The 19835-nt window shown below is 37.9% G+C and overlaps 2 protein-coding genes across 3 annotated transcripts; one reads left to right on the top strand and one right to left on the bottom strand.

The window, feature by feature from the left end:
* The first annotated feature begins 716 nt into the window (after positions 1-716).
* On the top strand, positions 717-2252 carry m17 (IL-6 subfamily cytokine M17). The gene is made up of 3 exons (XM_042509818.1): positions 717-795; positions 1235-1383; positions 1519-2252. Exons 1-3 carry the CDS (start codon positions 741-743, stop codon positions 1981-1983), a joined length of 669 nt encoding a protein of 222 aa, XP_042365752.1. The 5' UTR covers positions 717-740; the 3' UTR covers positions 1984-2252.
* A 1503-nt stretch (positions 2253-3755) lies between these two features.
* Positions 3756-9225, bottom strand: tescb (tescalcin b). 2 transcript variants are annotated; one of them, XM_042509333.1, is made up of 9 exons: positions 9173-9225; positions 8988-9095; positions 7936-8005; positions 7594-7674; positions 7330-7469; positions 7179-7240; positions 5936-6043; positions 5808-5855; positions 3756-4930 (listed from the first exon to the last, which is right to left on the bottom strand). In XM_042509333.1, exons 2-9 carry the CDS (start codon positions 9043-9045, stop codon positions 4853-4855), a joined length of 645 nt encoding a protein of 214 aa, XP_042365267.1. In that variant the 5' UTR covers positions 9046-9095; positions 9173-9225; the 3' UTR covers positions 3756-4852. The 2 variants fall into 2 exon arrangements, with proteins under 2 accessions (XP_042365267.1, XP_042365268.1); XM_042509334.1 differs by having other exon boundaries at positions 8988-9047; positions 9173-9196.
* Positions 9226-19835: the final 10610 nt, after the last annotated feature.

Raw genomic sequence — 19835 nt, 5'->3', positions numbered from 1 at the left:
GCATTCTAGTGAATTTTATGTACAAGTTTATGGGGGAAATGCCTTTATTTTTGTCTAAATTAAAGCGCTAGATTAAATCTTTTGGAGGGAGGACAAATGTACATATTCAAAACATTTCCCTGCGGCCCCCGAAATCTATGCCTGTGTGTTTCTATGATGTGGAGAGTGCAGAAGAAATATCATCATTGTGCAACTCACTGGGTGTGAAAAAGTAAAAGTGAGCTCCCCTCAGTTCACACAGCTCTCACCTTCACACCCACCCTCTCTAGAGGGCAGTAAAATGCACCACAGTGAAGTGTGTCAAAGGGCTGACCTCAGTCCTTAAATTATTTTCATGCATGCCTGCCCTTGCTTTCTAAGATTAATCTTTCTCAAGAAATTTAAATATATCACATGACTCCTATATTTCCTAGCCCAAATAAAAAAAGGAAGTGCTATGAAAAATACTCTGTGTTACACTGTATGGTCACACAGGTAATAATAATAATTAGACACTGCCCTGCATGCCTGCTGTGTGACCAGGCATGTTTGGACATTGCCCACTTGTTTGATAAAGAGGAAAGAGAAGAAAAGAAAATGCACATCTGAAAAAAGGAGGAAATTCTGGGAAATTTGGTTGCCTCACAAAGTGCACGTCATTTCCTCCTATGACAAATGTGTGGTTTCTGTCTTTTAAAAAACTTTTAAAGGAGTGTGATTATTACGAGTCCGTGCAATTTGCCTGTGACACTGAGTGGAGAATGAATGGTCATGTAAAGAGCATGCGTTTTCAACAGTTTATGGAACCAGCAACAAGTAAGTTTTATTACACCCACTTTTCTATTAACACATATAGAAAAGACTTGCATCTTTTCTTGTCATTGTGCACGCTTTTGTGGTTATTTTCGGTGCTTTACAGCAGTTGTGAAACTGAGTGAAGTTTCAGGTTCAACTGCTTCACATTTTCTTGAACAAAGACTAGTTTAAAAAAAAAAAATGAAGTAAATTTTCAAGTGTTTGGAGAATGTGGCCAATACTTAAAAGAAACTGATTCTGTTTGTTGTAGTCTAAACATATTATATCTACAGTATATATTTGCATAAAATGTGTGAACTGGTAATAAAGCAGACTTGCAGTGGTCTTTTTACACTTGCTAAATATTTGTTAAGTCTATTTTTATTCACTTGTGGCTTTGAAGTTCCCCTCACCGCTGGGATGTAGGTTAACCTTAACTGACCAGTTCCTTTCTCCACAGCGTTACTCTCTCTCCTGCTGGTAATGGCTGTTGATTCAACAAGAACTGTGGCAGCAAGCAGAAACCAGCAGTGTGGGAATTCTCTGCAGCAGACTCTGAAGCTCACCAGACTCATACAGAAGGAATCCGTCGACCTAATCAAAACATATGTGAGTTCAACATAAAAGTGCTGTATCTTATTTTGCTGTGCTAAAGCCTCATCTGCTTGCTCAGTGCTCCACCCTGTTTTAAAAACATATTTTGCCAGCTACTCATGTTTAACTTAATCTGATTTCTTTGTGCAGAAAGCCTCTCAGGGTGAAAGTTCAGAGCTCTTCTGCAAGGTGTCCGTCCCTGAGGTCCCTGACCCCAACATCTCTGGCATGGAGCCCTCAGAGAGGATAGTGAGCATCTACACACATCTGCAAGACTTCTTCCCGCATTTCAAACGGGTTTATGAGCAGCAGATGGACTTACAGTCACCCACGAGCCCCCTGCTGACACAGCTCAACCGTGTGAGTTCTCGCAGCAGGAGCTTGGCTGCTCTCATAAACAGCTTCTATCAGAGCCTCTTCCCAAACCTGCCTGTGCCAGAGCCAGCGGGACGGCCGACAACACTACCTCCACCTCAGAACGTCTTCCAGCAGAAAGTTTATGGATGTGTGGTGCTGAAGACCTACAAGGAGCTAGTGTCGAATGTTTCTCGAGAGCTGAGGACTCTGAAAAACAAAGTGTGCAGGAGGGGGATGCAGAAGAACACATTCTCTTGAGGATGACCTGAGGCTGTGTTCAACAACATTTATTCTCACTGGGTTAATAGACTTTCAAAGTGAGTATTAAGGTGGCTGGTACATCAGAGTAATAAAGCCTATTTATGGTATTTAATATTTATTTTCTTGTTTCTGATGAAAGGAATGGTGTTAAAAGAGTGTAAAGGTAGCAAGTTATGTATATTTAATTTGTCTAATATGTTAAAAAAGGGTCCACTTTGCTGATGTAAACTTATTTGCTGTATACAGAATTATTAAAAGATATTTTGCTGCTGTACTTCTTTATGATCTTCATTTCTGAGTGTGGTTGCATCAATAATGTACAATGTCAGCAACATGGGGGTGTCTGGAAAAAGGACAATCTGAAAAACAGATATTCATGCACTACATGTGTCTTTGTATTTGCTGGACTCAGTTTTAGTTACACTATATCTGTTTCTACACTTTTAACAAAGATTTTCAGTGCAAAAAGAGTAAAAAATAATTTGTGCTGGAAGCATCATGTGCTGTGTTCTGCATAAGTCCATCAAGAGGGGTTAAAAGAAAATCAGGAAGCTGCTGAGACGCTGACTGTGTGATATCAGCTCAGAATGACGCATGTGTTCAACACAAGGCAGTATCGGATAGGAAAGATTTCATGAAACTGGCGGGCTGTCTGGCCAGTCACAAGGTGTGGGTGTGTGTGGGTCAGATAACTGTATGTGTTGTTTGTGCATCCTCATATAGCTGCAAATGCAATTGTGTGAAAGGTGGGATGGGGAAAAGAACTTCTGCAGAAATTCTGCAGAAAAACCCTTTTTTAAATAGATGAATGACAGACACAACACGTAAACTTGTCATCTCTGTGAATACATATAAATAACAGACACCAAATATTTTAGTTAGAATTAAGTAATGCTTAACTAAACTTTCCTCAGATCACAAGCTCTCAGGAAACTGGAAGTAGAAGGGGGATTCACTCTGGGTCATGAATCAAGTTCCCTGTTATAACTCTGCTTTATTTAAAGCGCAAACACAGAGGGTACCTCAGGGCAACAGTCATTCTGCAGTCTACATTATTCATTTATTTTCACTAACCGCTTCATGTTTACAAGACCACAGAGAGCTATGAGGTCTAACCCAGCAAATGCAGCATTTGTGAATGTGCAGACACTAGTCAAATGTCCTCGCTGTACAACACTCAAATCCACCTGACTTAGAGGGACACCAGCTAACTTGCACAGTTCAAACACCAACACAGGAGAGACCATGTAAACCCTCACCTGTCATCAGCACATGACACAAAAAATGTGTCAACTTCTGCACACCGCAGATACACAGCATACATTTTGTTGAACTTCTGTTTCCAAGGTCAAGGCAAAAAAGTCACTCTCACTTGCAATGCTTTCTGTCGGGTGTTTTCATATTAAAAACAAGGTGATGAGTCCACAACCATTATTTTAATTGAGCATGTTTGCATTCAAACGTGTGCTAATTAGCACCAAATACAAAGTGCAGCTGAGGCTGAAGGTAATGCCACTGGTTTTGCAGTAAAACCAGTGCTTCACCACACAGAGATTGTGACCTTGTAACCATGAATGTTACCAAATGTTTGTGCTAATCCAGCCAGATATTCCTGTAAATATTTCATCACACAAGTGAAAGATTTGACCCACTGGTGACACTAGAGGACAATTCAGAGAATCACTGAAGAACCAGAGAATTGTGTCAACTGATTGATATGCAATGTGACTCCCAATGTGTCTACCAATGAAGACAAGTACAACTAAAAATTTCATTACATATGTCCTATTTTATTGCGAAATATGGACAGCTTAACAGTGTAAAAGCCTAAATAATACAATGATTTTCCACCATGTTGAAAAGCACTGCATTATGCATTTCTTAGTTCCTGAAGTACCTACAACAACAAAAAAAGGTGATGGCTCATTATCATTTAACATGCTTTACATGTTTTGACCTGTGGAGGGCAGTACACACCTAAGACTGAATACACTGAAGTATGAAGTACATCTGAAGTGCTGATAAGTATCTTTGGACTTTCTAGACAGTCTGTCACTTGGAAATGAATGACAGGAAAACTTAAAAAATGTTTTAGTATACATCCAACATATAACACAAAGACTCAATAAGCGTCTCGAGACATAAACATAAACCAAACTTCTGACATGATGAAGCTGCAAATGCTTTCGTTGACATATATTACAAGTTGAAATACAGAGAGTGCTGTTTTTAAGGTAGTTAGACAAAATTTTCACCATCAAGCATCTTAAATAAGGATGAAACAGATACTGCCTTTAAGCATTTAAATCTTGCATGCCAGCACTCCCGTTTCCTTTTTATCAGAAATGTATAATGAACTGAAGTCAGATCTTTTATGGGGTTTTTATTGTGCAAATGTGGAGTGCAGAGCATGCACCTAGTGTCATATAGTTATATGAATAAAAAAGGATTGTATTGGTATTATTAGACACATAGATATATCTAAAGCTAAACCTTTATATCCCTGATTATTAAGAGTTATTGATTTATGGCATTAACATTTTTAAAGGTTCTTCAAGCATCAGTGTTTACATGCATAGAGTCGTACTGTCTGCTACTCCAGACATGAATATTTAATTATTGCTTAGTCCAGCTACTAACAGGCTCATTGTTATTTGAGTGATTATCTCATATTATTGCTTACAATGAAATAAACTACCTCTACATCTTCAGCATACATATTTTCATTGATTTTGCATAGTTATTCAAACATGAGTAAGGCATATTATTCAGTGCAAGCGGCAAACTGGAAACAGCAGATAGTGAAACCATAAATATGGGTCTTCAGAGTTTCCCAAAAGTCACTGCATTGTTTGGTGCACCAGCCTCACTTACACAAGGTTGTTGTGTCCATTTTCAAAAAGCGAATGTTCATTTTTGTTTCAATCTCAAACCCCTTCAGCAACTAAAAAAAAAAAAAAAAAAGTTTTTACATTGTATGTAAACGTCACATTGAATGTGGAAGGGTTGGCTTTTTATTTAGAGTTTTGAAAAGTATCTATGATAAAAGTGTTTATGTGTTAAGTGTTTTAAATGTACTTCCAAAGTATGGTGATATAAACCTGGTTTGACTGTTATCACTTGACTAAAGTGGTGTTAGTAATTGTAACCAGCATTATAGATATAAGATAGAAGGCTCCTGCTACAGTAACTAACATGTTTGGTGTTTTTATCAGCTATTTAATGAGGCCAATAACCAATATTTGGAATGCATTTTGGAATATGCATTTACAATAATAATGAAAATCTCTGTGTAAATATTAAAAATTTGGAATATAACAAACTCCAACACAAAACCTTGTTTAAACGCCTTTAGTAAATGTCTTATCAAAACTGATACTTTAAACATAAATTACAGCAAGTTCCCAATAGCATTTTTATCAAGTCAAGTGAAAACTGAAAAAAAGAATGAATATTTAAAAATAGCTCCCTGAGGCTTTACAAAGTAAAAATTACTTCCATGCTGACACTTTCTTTGCACTTTTTTCAAAACTAATTTTATCGGCGATCATTATAATAAAACGCTGATACAGATAATGGACAAAAAGCTAAATATCGGCCCCGATAATTGGCCAGGCCAAGAAACTGTCGACCCCTTATTAAAACAGCATTATAAACATACTAATTGGTGTAGCGGGAGCCTTCTTACCTTCATCTATAATGCTGATAACCATTACAAAACCCTAATTAATAGAGTGATTTAGAGTGATTTAGTGATTTGATTCAAAATGGGTTAATTTACAAAAAAAGAACTTTAGAAAACATATATTCTGCGTACCAACCTTAAGGAAATGCTCAAATGTAATTCCCTCATAGAATTCATCAGGTTCCTGTGTGAGAAAAGGTGAAGTTACCGACAAACAATGAATCAAATGTAATGTTATCTTGAGCTGTACTCCAGTTTACATACCATGTGACCCATTGAGATACTGGCCACCTCCAACATGGCTGCATCAGCAATGCTTTTGGCTGTGTTCTTCTCCAATGTCTCGCTGAGAGATAACAGCTCGTCCACCACCTGGACAGATTTGAACATGTTGAATAAAATAATAATAATAATAATAATAACAATAATAATAATAAATAAATAATAATATTAATAATAAATTTAGAAATGCCTTTCAAGTCACTTTCAAACAAAATCAAAAAATCACAACAAACAGCGGTAATGACATGTATATACTGATAAAAGAATATATTCATGAAAACACATTCTGAAGCATCAGGGAAGGCTATTGTACAAGGATGATTTTACAGTTGCGACTTGAAAGAAGCAACAGATGTGCACTGGTGCAGACCCTGAGGGAATGCATTCCACAGATTAGGGCCAGTCTCACTAAAAGGCTCTGACACCAAAAGTTTAGAGCCTGGAGGGGGGAAGGGGGGTGAAGAGTCAATGGGCATTACAGTAACTGAGTGAGTGAGTTCATGTGTAGGAATGGAGAAAAGTGGAAAGGTAGGGAGGCACAAAGCCATGGAGACATTTAAAGAAAAGGAACAAATGAGGTGTTTAACCCTTTGAAACCTGAGCATATTGGATTTTTTTCTTTCAAAAACATGGAAAGACAATGAGCAATGAAAGAAGAAATTACCCAGACTTAACAAGAAATTAGCAAAAAGTACAAGCAAATTACCTGAAAATCAATTTAAAAAATTTAAAAAAGTTAAAAAGTCAACAGGAAAATGACCTTGGTAGGATTTGAATCACAATATTGGAGTACCAGTAAACTGATAAATATTTCTAACTTTTCATGTAGTATAGTAAACAAAAATTGAAATAAAAATATTATCATAAATAATACAGTGGCTACAAGATCCAAAATCCCAGATCTAAAAAAGGCATGAGGAAAGTAAATGACGTCTCCCCTCATTAGCTTCCTGTTGTGAGGCAGGAAGGCAGCAGACTCTCAAGTGGTGGAGAACCTAACCAAGTGTGTGTCCTACCACACACAATCTCCATCCTCAATCACCTTAAATTCTGCTGAAAATCATCACATGATGCTGATAAAAATGATGCAGATAACAGTAAAACTCACGCCATAAACGGTGTGTAGAGATTGTTGTCATCTTTATCAGCTATATGGCGACTAAAGTTCCCTAAAACGGTTTGACACTGCATGCATTTTTGTTAGCAGAAGTGAGCAGCGGCTTACGTGTCTGTATTCCTGGAGAGTTATTGTCCCGTCATTGTCGCTGTCATGCATGTTGAATAAAACTGCAGAGAAAAACACAGCTATCAGATCACCGCCTGTGTGTCAGCCACACACAATGTCAAGCATGTGATCATGTGAATTGAAGACACACATCTCAGTTTCTCCTTCCTGACACTTTCACGCTGTTCCTCTGTCATGTGCAGAGACGGAGGCCTGAAGTGGGACATAACCAACAGGAACTCCTCGAAGCCGATCTCCTCGACCGTCCCTTCACCATTCTGACGAAAGTTTCTAACACAACATAGAAATCAGCCTACAGATGGTCCAGTTCTGACAACACCTTGAGGCAAATTCTCGAATCTTATCTCAACCTATATTACAAGTTCAGGCAAGTTTCCTAACATCATCACCGTACCTTCTGTCAAAGAAGGCCTCCACGATCTGTGAACGGATGGGATTGCACTCCAGGTCTGGGATTCTATTGAAGTCATCTCTCCTGAGGGAGTAATCATAAGGACTTTAAGGAGTGGCATATGGAGTCAGACACTCTAACATGTAATAACAACCACGAGCTGCGAGCTGGATGTGCAGACATAAAGCCTGTTAGGCAGGTTTCCAGTTCAAGGAAAAAATAGTGAGCTTCCAGGGATGATTTGCTTAAAGAAATCAGTCTGATGAAAACAAAACAGAAAGTTGAAGGTGGAAAAGTTCAGATAAGTGCAAAAAAAGAAAAAGAAAAAAATTTAAATCAACTTACTTCATAGTTTCTTCATTATGGCTCAGCTGCTTGAATCGTTTATGTAAGACACTGATCTGTTGAAATGAGACTGAAAACAGAAAAGGAACAACTTTGAGATAAACAGCCAAAGTCCTCCAAAAATAGAGAGACACAAAAGTAGTTGTACAACTCTGTAAAACATATTAGAATCATAATGAGAGTTTTACTGGAAGCTTTCAAGGCAGCAGATTTGAATATTGATATTTTATGTAAAACACTTTACCACTGTCTGTCACCTGCAGCTACACGCACCTCTTTCATATGAGGATACAGGTGAATTGACCCCTTGAAACTTAAGCAAAGTTGTTTGATTTTTTTCATAAACAATACTACAAAGCTATGAACAACTTAACAAGACATGGCTCAAAAAATAGCAAGAAATTAGTAAAAACACTGCAAGAAAATTAACTGAAAATGAGCAAAACCTTTTTTGTAACATGATTTTAATAATAAAACTATAATAACTAAAAATATAGTCACCACCCTCTTCTTGAAAACAAATTTTCAGGTAATTTTCTTGTCACCAGTAACTCATTTCTTGCCATTTTTTGCCTAGTTGGTTTCCTAATGTTCAACACAACTGATGTCGATCCAGGTTTAAAGGGGTTAAAGAGGCTGGTGTTGCATATGGCCAAAAGTCCTAACAGCCATGTATGCTATCGGTTAGATGTATCCTCTTCTTTTAAATTGTTTTGTCAAAACTCTCAGCACAGTGATCTATTATTAAGGGCACCTCCTTTTGTAAACTGGATAAAGTTACACTTCCATTATTCTGCAGTGTAAATAATTCATTACTGCTGCACCACACAGACTGGTTTTCTTTAGACATAGACACACAAGACATGTGTACATACACTAAAATCAAATAATGATAATCTCTTAACTCAGTGTTGAAATTGGTGGATTTTCCCTTTAAGATTAAAATTATTCTGAATTAAAACCATATTTCCGGTGCGGTGAGCTCATGTTTTCACACATCCTACATGCCAAATCGTTTTAGGCTAACCCAAACAATAATGTTTACTACTCACATCCTGTCTTTTCCGCCAGATCAACGTATTGACCAGGTGAGGACTGCAGCGCACCCATACCTCCAAAATGATTTGAACAGGACCAGAGGAAGCAGATATTAGCCGAAACTGTTTGAAATAAAACGGATCTCAGATGATCATGTGTTACATTCATGCATCTCCACCTGAGTGTTTGTATGACAGACCTGAAGCTCGCGCTTCTTCCTCCTCAGCGGTCGCCAGGCAGGTCTCATCCTCTGCAAACCGCACAGGCTACTTCCGCAACTACCGTCTAGATGACGACACACATTCAGGAACAACAGGCTGCAGTTTGAATAATTTATCCAGACTTTTTATTTATTCAGAGGCTGCGACTAGTGAGTGTGTTTGTTTATACTGTACCAGAAAGGGGGAATGGAGACCGAAAAGCTACTTGAATAGTTATCATATTTCATAATAAAGGCTTAGGTGACTAAAAGATGAGAGATACTGTTCCTGCACAGACATCATTAGTGTTTTGACTATTTGTACATAATTTACATAGGTTTTGTCTCAACATACATTATGACCAGCCCGATTTACTGCTTTAAACCATACCAACTCCACAGGTGCACGTTTTAACAAATATTTTTGCAGAAACATTTTATTCAAAACATACTTGCAAACCTACACAACTCTATTTTAGAGGGACAACTAAAAATACATGTTTCCTCTAACCTGTAGTTTTGTTTATCAATGTAGATTGTTCTGGTGTGAGCTGCCAGATGTTTGAGATATCAGCCGTAGAGATGACTGCACTCTCACAAATATAATGGATCTGACAGCTTGTGTTGTTAAAAAGGGCAAAAAGACATTTGACAAACTCAACAGCAATGTCTCTTTACATAAATCAGGATAAAACACAGACCTTCCAGTGTATTCAAACATGTCAGTCTAAACTAGTTGAAAATCTTAATAAAATGATGCACTATACAAGAAATCTAGCCTACAATTGCAGTTCCATTGATGCAATTGTGTTGCCATAAAAACATGCCGTTTTGATATAAGCAATGTGAGAATAGGAAAGCAATGTCACCTCAACATCCATTTAGCAGCCATATTGAAGCTTTCTATTATATTCCACAATCCTAATCAGCAGGCGGAGTTTGCCACTTGTCATATAAATGTTTAATCTTAATTATGAACCTCAAGAACTGCCTCATCCATGTTTGCATAATGAGTATGTACGAGAGAGGCAGTGGAAATAGAGAAGACAGCAAATTGTAATGAACTAAAAAACACTGAAGAATCAAACTGGAAGAATATATTTACTGAAAACAACACTGGGGACAAGTTAAGAGCATCAATATGAAGAGCAGAAACAATCTGTTAACATGGAAGAGAGAAACCAGGGTTTTTGCTGCAGTTGATGAGTGTGAAATGAGTAACAGGTGTGCATGCAGAGCTCCAGCATCGGGAAGCCACGCCCAGCCTCTGAAAGCACACAGAAACACAGTTCCAGGAAAAATATATAAAAAACACTCAAAAACCACACCACCACACCCTTTAGACATTTAGAAACTAAAAAATAGTGTCCAGGCTGAAAAAAGTTGGCTTTAAAAGTTCATTGTTAACCTTGAAATGAAGGCTCTTGAGCAGCCACTAGCGGACTTTGTGTTGAGAATATTTTCTCAGAGTCAATAATGAACTTTGAACCTTCATTAGAAAAGTAAGTTAGATGTCATGTAGTTTCAATTTGAGCATTTGCCGCCATACTGACATAAGATGACTTTTTGCATCTTGATCTGGGAGCTAAAATTGTTTGTTGGAGTTAGAATTCAGACTTGAACAGCATTTTATTTTTTGATTAATCAAAAACTTCTCATGAGTAGACAAGTCAAAAACTTCCTGAACTATACCTGACAATCTGTATCCACTGTCAGACTCAAATGACCCCCTTCACCTCTGACTGGCTGATATTACAGAACTGCATTGGACTAAAGCATCAGGAGGGTTGCTTTTCAGGCCATTGTTATCTAGATGAAAATCTGTCATGACATTGCATATTGAGGTGTGGCCTGACAACAACACAAACTGAACAACAAGTTTGAATGCTTAAAACCACAGAAGCGTCAGCAGATAGCAACCGGTTTCTCCTCTGTGTGAGTCACTGTTAAATTTATAGCGCCAATACCTAAAACTTGTGTAGAAATAACCAGACATTTGTCATTAACCACATTTTCTGTAATTAGCTACCATGTTTTTCAACTGACTTGCTTGTCAGAAAAACAAAAAAATAAACCATTCATATGTATGATCTTGAAAAGTTCATTCAGTATTTATGCAAACTGTCAGATGTTTAATTTGATCAAAAAATATCCCATATATATTCATTTTCTGCATCCATTTTACACATAACTCCAAAATGTGTCCAAAGCACTGCCCAGTATCTGAAAAATTTCCATCAATTATCGCAGCTTGATGACTGCAGTCCTGGCTTTCATTTCTGAGCTTTGAAAGTAACTTGTTTGTGTTTATTACACGACTGTGTGTGCAATTATTGAGATGACAAAAGTGAAAAATGCTAAATATATCATTGATTAAAACTTTGTAGTACTGAAGTACACCACATGGTGGGAGCATTTTGTCAACTATGTAACACTGGAAAAGAGCCGTCACTTATCCCTGATGTCAGTTTTGTTTATTCTTCAGAGCGTGGGTAAAAAAAAAGTTGTGTGTGTGTGTTTGTGTCCGTGCGTGCATGAAAGTACATTTATTTGTTGAGGATAGCATTTATGGTTCCGTATCGTGTCATTCTCTTTACATTGACAGTGTGTAGTGTTTTGTTAATTACAGGTTTTTTTGTCAGTATTCAGCATCAACAAATTATGTGCTGTCAATTATCTTTCACCATCATGTCTAATGCACAGTGCAGGTCTTTATTAAATTATAATAAGCTGATCCCAACCTGTCCTACTCTGCAGCTGTTTCCAAATCTGTCGTGCCCCGCCGTCTGTAACTGTTGCATCCCCCTGTCATGAGCAATTAGTCGTCACTGTGAATCTTTGTAAGGCCCAAGGCAACACAACTGATCTGCTTGAAAAAGAATAATCCTTTAGTACTATTCTATTTGCCAATCTCCATTCCTTCATAAGTCAGGTGTATGCATGTATAATATTTCTGCACAATATCCACACTTGATGGTTGTCTGGACATGTGATTTTTAATGCTTAAGCATTCAGTGGGTTTTGCTACCTTCTTGGCTGCTTATAAACAGTCTATATCACACTAATCGATTATTAAGTAAATGAAGGTTAAGTGATCTGAGGTACTATATTGTGAGCATTGGGAGGTTTTAGAACTCTTTATAGTTCTTACAATACAACTTGGTTAATTACAGTCCCACCTCATGATATAATAATGTGCTTGTGGGATCTTTTTATGCTCTCTGTCCTAATATTATGCACTGTGATAAAATGCAAACGGTGTCATAACATTTGTCCTTGCACAAAAAAAGCAAATTAACCAGTCAGGAGGGTAATAAGATGTTCTCTGGCACCTTTTGTCCACCCTCCTTTGCACACTCACATACCCTGACACCCAGAAACAAACCATTACTGAGATGCTCTGGCACTTCTTGGCCCAATGCTTACTGTGTATCATTCAACAAATTTATTAAAAAGTACTTTATTTCAGAACACGCAACACATGAGCACAATATAAACTAAAAAAAAAGCTTGTACAAGATGTCTTTAAAGGACAAAGCATCATTCGCCTTTGTTGATATTGTGCTGCAGTGGTGCAAATTCTGCAGGACTTTTTGAGATCTTTGGTGTCTGAGACCCAGGGGAAGTTGCCTGTTTGTCAAGTTGGTTGATCCAGCCTTGCCTTGCACAATAAAGCAACTATTAACCAGATTTAATGGACTTAACCACAAGTAACTGTACAGTAAGTTTTATCTTTGAATACAGGTGAATGCACGAGGTCAAGTCACCAGAAGAAAATGTTGGCATTGAACATTTGACCACAAATACATTACATTTGTCCAGTTGTGTTTTAGCAAGTCATTGCTGTGTTTCCATCATCTTTTTAGGTCCCAAACAAGGGTGTTTTATAGCAACCTGTTGGCCTGGATAGTGCAACAAAAAGCAGCTGTTTTTTTCAGAGACATCACTGCTTTTACAGTAAGGATTATGCCCCAAACCAGGGATTTCAAGTCAAAACCTGTTCTTTTCCCAACCATAACCAAATGGTTTTTGTGCCCCCACATAAGCCAGTGTTGTTGAAATATAAGGTTTTATTTCATTTTATTTCATATATTTATGTGACTCAAGACCCTGATCACGTTATTGAGCACAAACATAACCTGCAACAATAACAAAAAGAATGACACATGGCACGGCTACAACAAATGTTACTTAAACAAAGGAATCAAGGTTACAAGTAACTTTTGGCTTATCTGATTGTAGAAACAAAATTAATTTAAACATAGATTGTCGATTTGAATAGTACTTAAGAAAATACCTATCTCTATAATGTATTTATCTTAAATGTATTGACTAAATAATAATGTGCAAATGTACCTTATTTGTGGTAGGAAAAAAACATACAATGCCAACATTCTTTCTGGTCATGGAGCTGAGGCCAAAGGTCATTTTCTTCATAGTTCCCAATGTTAAATAACTGACCATGACATATGTATTGTTAATCAGTATTGTCTGTTTTGTTAACACCAGAAAAGTACATACCAAAGCCTAAAAACAGTTTGAAATTGCTTAAACATCTGAAAGCCACTGGCCTCTGACAGCTCAGAGAAAATTGGATGATGTTCGTGGTCACAAGAGGTCGACTAAATCAGAACAAATTCAAATATTTTTCCTATGCAGGGGATTTGATGCATCTAGTTGTACACAATCAATCTGGCTCGCATAAAAACAATAACAACGATTTTCTTTTCTTTATCAGTCTCTGCCCTTGAAATGTTCTTTCCCATAAAATTGTCTCACTTGCAGCGTGTTGTGTTTGCGTGCGTTGTAACTATTACTGAGCACACTACGTTTGATGGCTTGAAATTGATTTGAATAAAGACTCCGCTTCAGAGAGAGAGAGGGGGGAGAAAATGAGGAGGTGTCTGTTATATACGGAGACAAAAAGGGGGCGGAAAAGCGTAGCCAAGGAGAGAGGGCAGCCTGAGCCTGTTTTGCATGCACAGGGGCTTCTGTGGGAGAAGGAGTTGACAGGGCGCCGCAGTGCTGCCTCCAGCTCTCAGACAACAGCTGCTCAGAAAGAGGAGACGTCCTGAGGGTGCTGCGACATGTCTCGCTCTTTCTCCATCTCTCTTTTCACCTGTCTGCCTCTTCCTTCCTCCAGAACAGAAATATGCTTGATACATGTACAACACACTGCCTGCTCCACATCCACACACATCTCTTCCTCAATGACACACACACACACACACACACACACACACACACACACAAACACTCACACACACACACACACAAGCACTCACACAAAGGCGCATGAGATTTATAAGAAATTGGCAGGCTGCCTGCACTCAAACACACAAAAAAACAGGTAAAGCTGAATTTTTGATGGGATCTGTTGTTTGTTCTGCTTACTTGGAAAGATGTCGATGAAGAATAATTATCAGTTTAATGGAAATGAAATATTGCTCCTCTGCTGTTTTCCGAGCCGCTGATGACAGAAATTCAAGCAGACGAGCCTTTGCATTAACATCAAAAACTCATTTTGGTGTAATTTGGTTACTTATGAAGTTTGTGCGATAGCTTTTGATCCATTTCCTCATGCAAAGAATAGAAAACCAATTTCTGCTGAGTGATTTTATCCACAACCTGGGAAACGCATCTTGTTTGAGAGTGATGCATTTATATCTCACAATAACATTGTAAGATTGTTTGATGTGACAGCTTATAATTTAAGATTGATAAAACAGACAAAAGCTCATTAAAAAAAGAATCTTCACAAGTCCCCCTTAAGCATTCATAATGAGTATTTAAACATCTAATAAATTGTTTAAAACACTCTACAATGTAGCTGTAATTAGATATTTATCGATATATTTGTCAACAACTATAACTCTTGTAGGCACCCATAAGTGGAGACTGTTGTATTAGCGTAATAAAACACAAGTATAATAATATGCCTTTATGAGAGATGTTACAGTTGCTGACATATACAGTGCATTAATTGGCCCTGAAACATACTTATGGCTGCATACAACTATATTATAGTATGTTATAAATCAGAAATAAAATATTTTCATCCCGCTTATAGATGCTAAATAGGGGAACTTAAAGGCAAGTGAAACATCAATCTTTGTTGCCTCAAAAGCTTTTTGTCCCATATTCAAACTTTGTTAGTCACATTTATGAAAATAACTTTTTGTCATTATTGTCAAAACTGTCACTAAATTATAAAAGAAGTACATGAGACAGATAGTCTGTGAAAAATCATGTCCCTTCTCGACTTCTAGGCATTTGGTGGAACTGACCACGGCTTGTACTTTTGAACTTTTTAATAAAAGTTAAAAACTACAGCTTTCCTTTCACATTAATACAAATGAATTAATATACATGAGTGCATTACAAATTTATGGATGGTCACCACACATTTACAAGGCATGCTATGTATTAATATAAATGGGCCTGAAAAAGATTCAGAAGCCAGCTTTTGTTTGGCTACTGTTAATTGCTTTCATCACTTTTAGAGGTGACCCAGTTCTGAAATCAAAACATCCAGACAGGATGCTGAGAATTGAGTGAGAAATAATTACTATCCGTACCTTATGAGAAGGATAATAGCTGGAAAATACCTCTTGTCTTTGTTCCTAAAAAAAAAGAAGTACTTCATAAACAAAGATTTTGCGTCTGACTGTGAGTAGGAATGACACTGCTTATACTGTCATCTTAATCATATTACTTATTCCAGTGCAACAAAGCAGGAGAGCTTCCTTTTGAATTGATAGAGGGATGAAATAGAGGGCAGAAATGTGTGTCTTTTTACATTTTTTTTTGCCCTTGGTTTGTCAATATTAGAAAGGGATTGCAGAGGCGTGGACAGGGCATGCTCTGATCTCCAGACGTAAAGAAATCAATTTAAGAGCACAAGCACTTTAGAGACAGCCAAAAACGAAACTAAGTTACAGTGCAAGTAAGGTTGCAGAAAGGTCAGTGAAGTTTTAGAAATATTAAGTCATTATCGGGAAGACTTCATTAAGATTAGAAAAAAAAAATGCATCAAAGCTATCCAATTTCAAGTGATGGTAAAATGGTATTTTCCTCTACAACTTGTTCCAGCTCCTCTGGAGGGAACCCTCATCTCTCTCAGGCCAGATGGGGGATTTAATCCCTCAAGTGTGTCCTGGCTCTGTTCTGGGGTGTCTTCCCAGTTGGTCATGCCTGAGGACACCTCCAAACAGAGCCTGGCATTTTCATTAGACGCTTGAACCACTTAAGCGGGCTCCTCACAATGCAGAGGAGCAGTTGTTCAATGTCGAGGCTTTCCAGAATCACTGAGCTCTCTTTAAACCAGAGGGAGACCAGGCTCCCAACAGAGACACCCCATCTGCAGTCTTTCTGCCACTATCCAAAGCTTGTGAGTCTCTGAATGTGGACTGACTGATAAAAACTGAGTGTTTTGCTTTATAGCTCAGCTCTCATTTCACCACCACATGTTCATACAAAGCCTGCCAGGCGATGCCCCAAACTGATGATCAATCTACCAAACCCTCACTCCACAATACCTCATGTGAACTCCTCCACTCATGGCAGCTGCCCAGCTCACACAGATCCACCTTTTTTTGTATAACAATCAACTTCAAACCACTCCAGTGAAGGTCACAATTCTTTGAAGCCAAAAGGAGAGCATCATCCGCAAACAGCAGAAATGTCACCGCAGCGTCACCAAGTGTCTCATATTTGCATCCAGTTCCATTTGCTCTCAACTTTAATCTTGTTTAAAGTATTTAGCTATTAAATAGTTGATTCAATTAACAATGTTTCTACACAAATCTAATAAAGAGCAGGGCAGATGGTGGGAGCATGGCTTTTCTTGTAACAGCACATGGACTCTCGTCAGTTAATTATGTGCTTCTTGAGTTGTTTTTGGGCCAATTCTGGGGACTCCCTGAGCGAAACTGCCCACTGGGAAGCTGGAAGCACCCCTCAGAACTACAAACCTTATTATTTATTTATTCATTCATTTTTTGCTTGCATTTGCATTACCAGTAGGAAAGTTAAAGAGACGTAGGCCTACTGTAAGCTGGTCAGTGGTTGGTATGGCAATGCCACTTTCATTTGATGAGTCAAAATGGCGTAGCTATTTCCCCTGTTGTGTAACGCCTGGATCACATTATTGGTCAATTTGTCCATTTGTCTACGCTTTCTTTCATTTTTTTTTACCCATTTTGAGCAGTTGTTTGTGTGATGTGTTAGCTGCTGTTAACATGACTAGCAGATTTTTGAAAATTGTGGTTGCAGATGCAGCATTGGCTGCGATTGACCGTCATTTAGGTCACTTATGGTTCCTCTTGTGATGGGAGGTACCTACTGAAGTTGAAGCAAAAAGGTTCCTGAAAACAGCATTCTAATAACTAAAGTCATTCCTTGTTCTTTCAGTACTGACAAAACAAAAAAAGGGGGTTCTTAAAGCTATAAAAAAGTCCCTTCAGTCTGGAAAAGCCTTTGGTCTTGGCTCAGTTCCTACTGTAGCTAGTTTGGGTCATCTTGTCTTATAGTTTTATAGTATGAAATTGCTGTGGTTCAAGAAGCACTTGGTTCAGACTGGGAAAGAAACATTTTTTAGGTTTAAATCATCACTTGAAACATGAGAAACAAAATGACAAAAGTTCTAAAGTTACCATCTACATACCACTGCTAGTTTGAAAGGCATGCAAATGTTGACCCGTAAGAGCTGATAAACACGTTGTTGAGTGCATTCCTAACCCTTGTGTTCTTGTGTTTGGATCTTGGAAAGGCTGAAAAAGAGAGACCACTGTCCATCTTCTTTAAATGCAGAGTATCACTCTCACTACAGCTCCATGCACATTGAGAAATTCAAAGCGAAACAGACCCGCCATGCCTAGTTAAGGTTGCTACGGTAAGATTATGTGTATCTCCTTGTTACAGCGTTTCCCTGAGGTTACAGAGAAGAAACTAAACTGGGTCCATTCTGCTACTAACTGTATAAATTTAGCCATTCTCCTGCTGCTCCTGGGAGAAATAACATGAGTGTGTTGGTTGGCTGTGGTATATTGTTTACAGCATGCTTTTAAGATAGATCACCCTGTTGGTTACTATCTAAAATTGTAAATGCATTTCCCACAGAAAGTGCTGTGAATGCCAAAAGCTGAAATAAATCCTGTATATAAAGATGGACGACATGACAGTTCCCCCAAAGTATGACTTTTCAATCTGAATTGCCCCCTGGTGTCTGAGTGCAGAATAGGTCATAAAGCCTGTCCCTACATTTACATATATAGGACATAGGCCAAACAAAAAATTCAAAGTAGACAGCAAATACACTTTTCCCAAAGATGGATTCTGACACTGAAGGCAGTTTTTCATCACCCTGATGTTTGTTCAAGTGTTTGTTTTTTTTCAAACCCCGCCTGGTGTATGTCACACAGAAGTGCTTGTGATGAGTGAACGTGGGAGTCAAATTTCACACCTTGCATTCATTTTGCGTCAGTTTCACAATGTGAATTTATGAATTTAAACTTGCGAATTTCTGAATTTCAAATGTGGACCACCGAAGAAGGAACAGACCCTGGGGGTCCAGCTATCTAAGTTATTAGCTGGATGGACAAGTGTTTGAAGTTTGTAGTTCAGATACAAATTTGAGATTAATTTATGGATTATTGTATATAAGACGGTTCTGATTAGATCAGATCTACAGTTTTGCCTTCATACACCCTCACTGGATGATTAAATCGTGCTGCTTGTCTTGTCTTGTCTCGTACCATGTACAAGTAAAACCAATTCTTGGTGTCTTGCTGCCCTAAATGGTCTGGTGGTCAGGACTACTGCTTTATACCCAGAGGGTTCAGAAAATGTCTGAAAACAGCACAAAACCTGGTGAGATTTTACAAATACAGTAAAAGATATCAAAGACTTAAATTACACCTCAGTAGTTCAACATCTTGTGACCCTTTAGCTGAAAGTATGCCCAAGCAGTAACATTTCGATTTGAAGGTTCTCTCATTTTTGTTTAATTGGGATAAAAAAAAGTTGAAATAAAGCTTGAAAAATGAGAAAAGCAATAACACACATTGAACAAGAGCTGAACATTTTTATAGTTGAATGGTTTCTGTAGCTAAAAGTATGCAAATGTAATTCGATGCCAAAAAATGTACGCAAAAGAACGGGATAACAATACTGTGAATTCTGAGTCACCATAAAATGTTTATGGAAAACATAGGATTTTTATTTGGAAGGATATGTTGGCCTTGTTGTTATGAAACAGGCAGTGGGTCAAAGTTACACTCAGCTTTAACCTTTAATACACTGTAATGTCTCTTTTACCAGTATTATGATCAGTTTCATGTAAAGGAAATGAATGTTTTACAGACTATAATGCCATGTGTGTGGCACAAAATTGAGTGTTTCCACTGATTTCATGGTGAAGGTATCTTAATATGCAAAGGTCATGTGTATAAATACTGATAATAGTACCCATATCGTTCCATTAGGGACCTCAGAATTGCAGATCTCAAGCAGTCTGTCCCACTGCTCTGCCCTTAATGTAATCAAAGTCTATAAGAGAAGTGTTTATGAACTCTCACTCTGGATGCCAACATACAAACTGTTTTCCTTTGATGTTAATTTAGGATTAAGCGATGCTTTGTCCCATTTAATCCTACAAATTCAA

This window comes from Plectropomus leopardus, chromosome 20 (genome assembly GCF_008729295.1).
Source record: "Plectropomus leopardus isolate mb chromosome 20, YSFRI_Pleo_2.0, whole genome shotgun sequence".
NCBI lineage: Eukaryota > Metazoa > Chordata > Actinopteri > Perciformes > Serranidae > Plectropomus > Plectropomus leopardus.
This window is presented reverse-complemented; position numbering and strand designations above follow the sequence as displayed.

Coding starts and splice junctions, on each gene's coding strand:
- m17 (XM_042509818.1), top strand. CDS start 741: ATGAATGGTCATGTAAAGAGCATGCGTTTTCAACAGTTTATGGAACCA. Junction 796..1,234: donor GTTTATGGAACCAGCAACAA/GTAAGTTTTATT, acceptor CTTTCTCCACAG/CGTTACTCTCTCTCCTGCTG. Junction 1,384..1,518: donor TCGACCTAATCAAAACATAT/GTGAGTTCAACA, acceptor TTCTTTGTGCAG/AAAGCCTCTCAGGGTGAAAG.
- tescb (XM_042509333.1), bottom strand. CDS start 9,045: ATGGGTGCGCTGCAGTCCTCACCTGGTCAATACGTTGATCTGGCGGAA. Junction 7,675..7,935: donor CATAATGAAGAAACTATGAA/GTAAGTTGATTT, acceptor TTACTCCCTCAG/GAGAGATGACTTCAATAGAA. Junction 7,470..7,593: donor GAGGCCTTCTTTGACAGAAG/GTACGGTGATGA, acceptor ATGTTGTGTTAG/AAACTTTCGTCAGAATGGTG.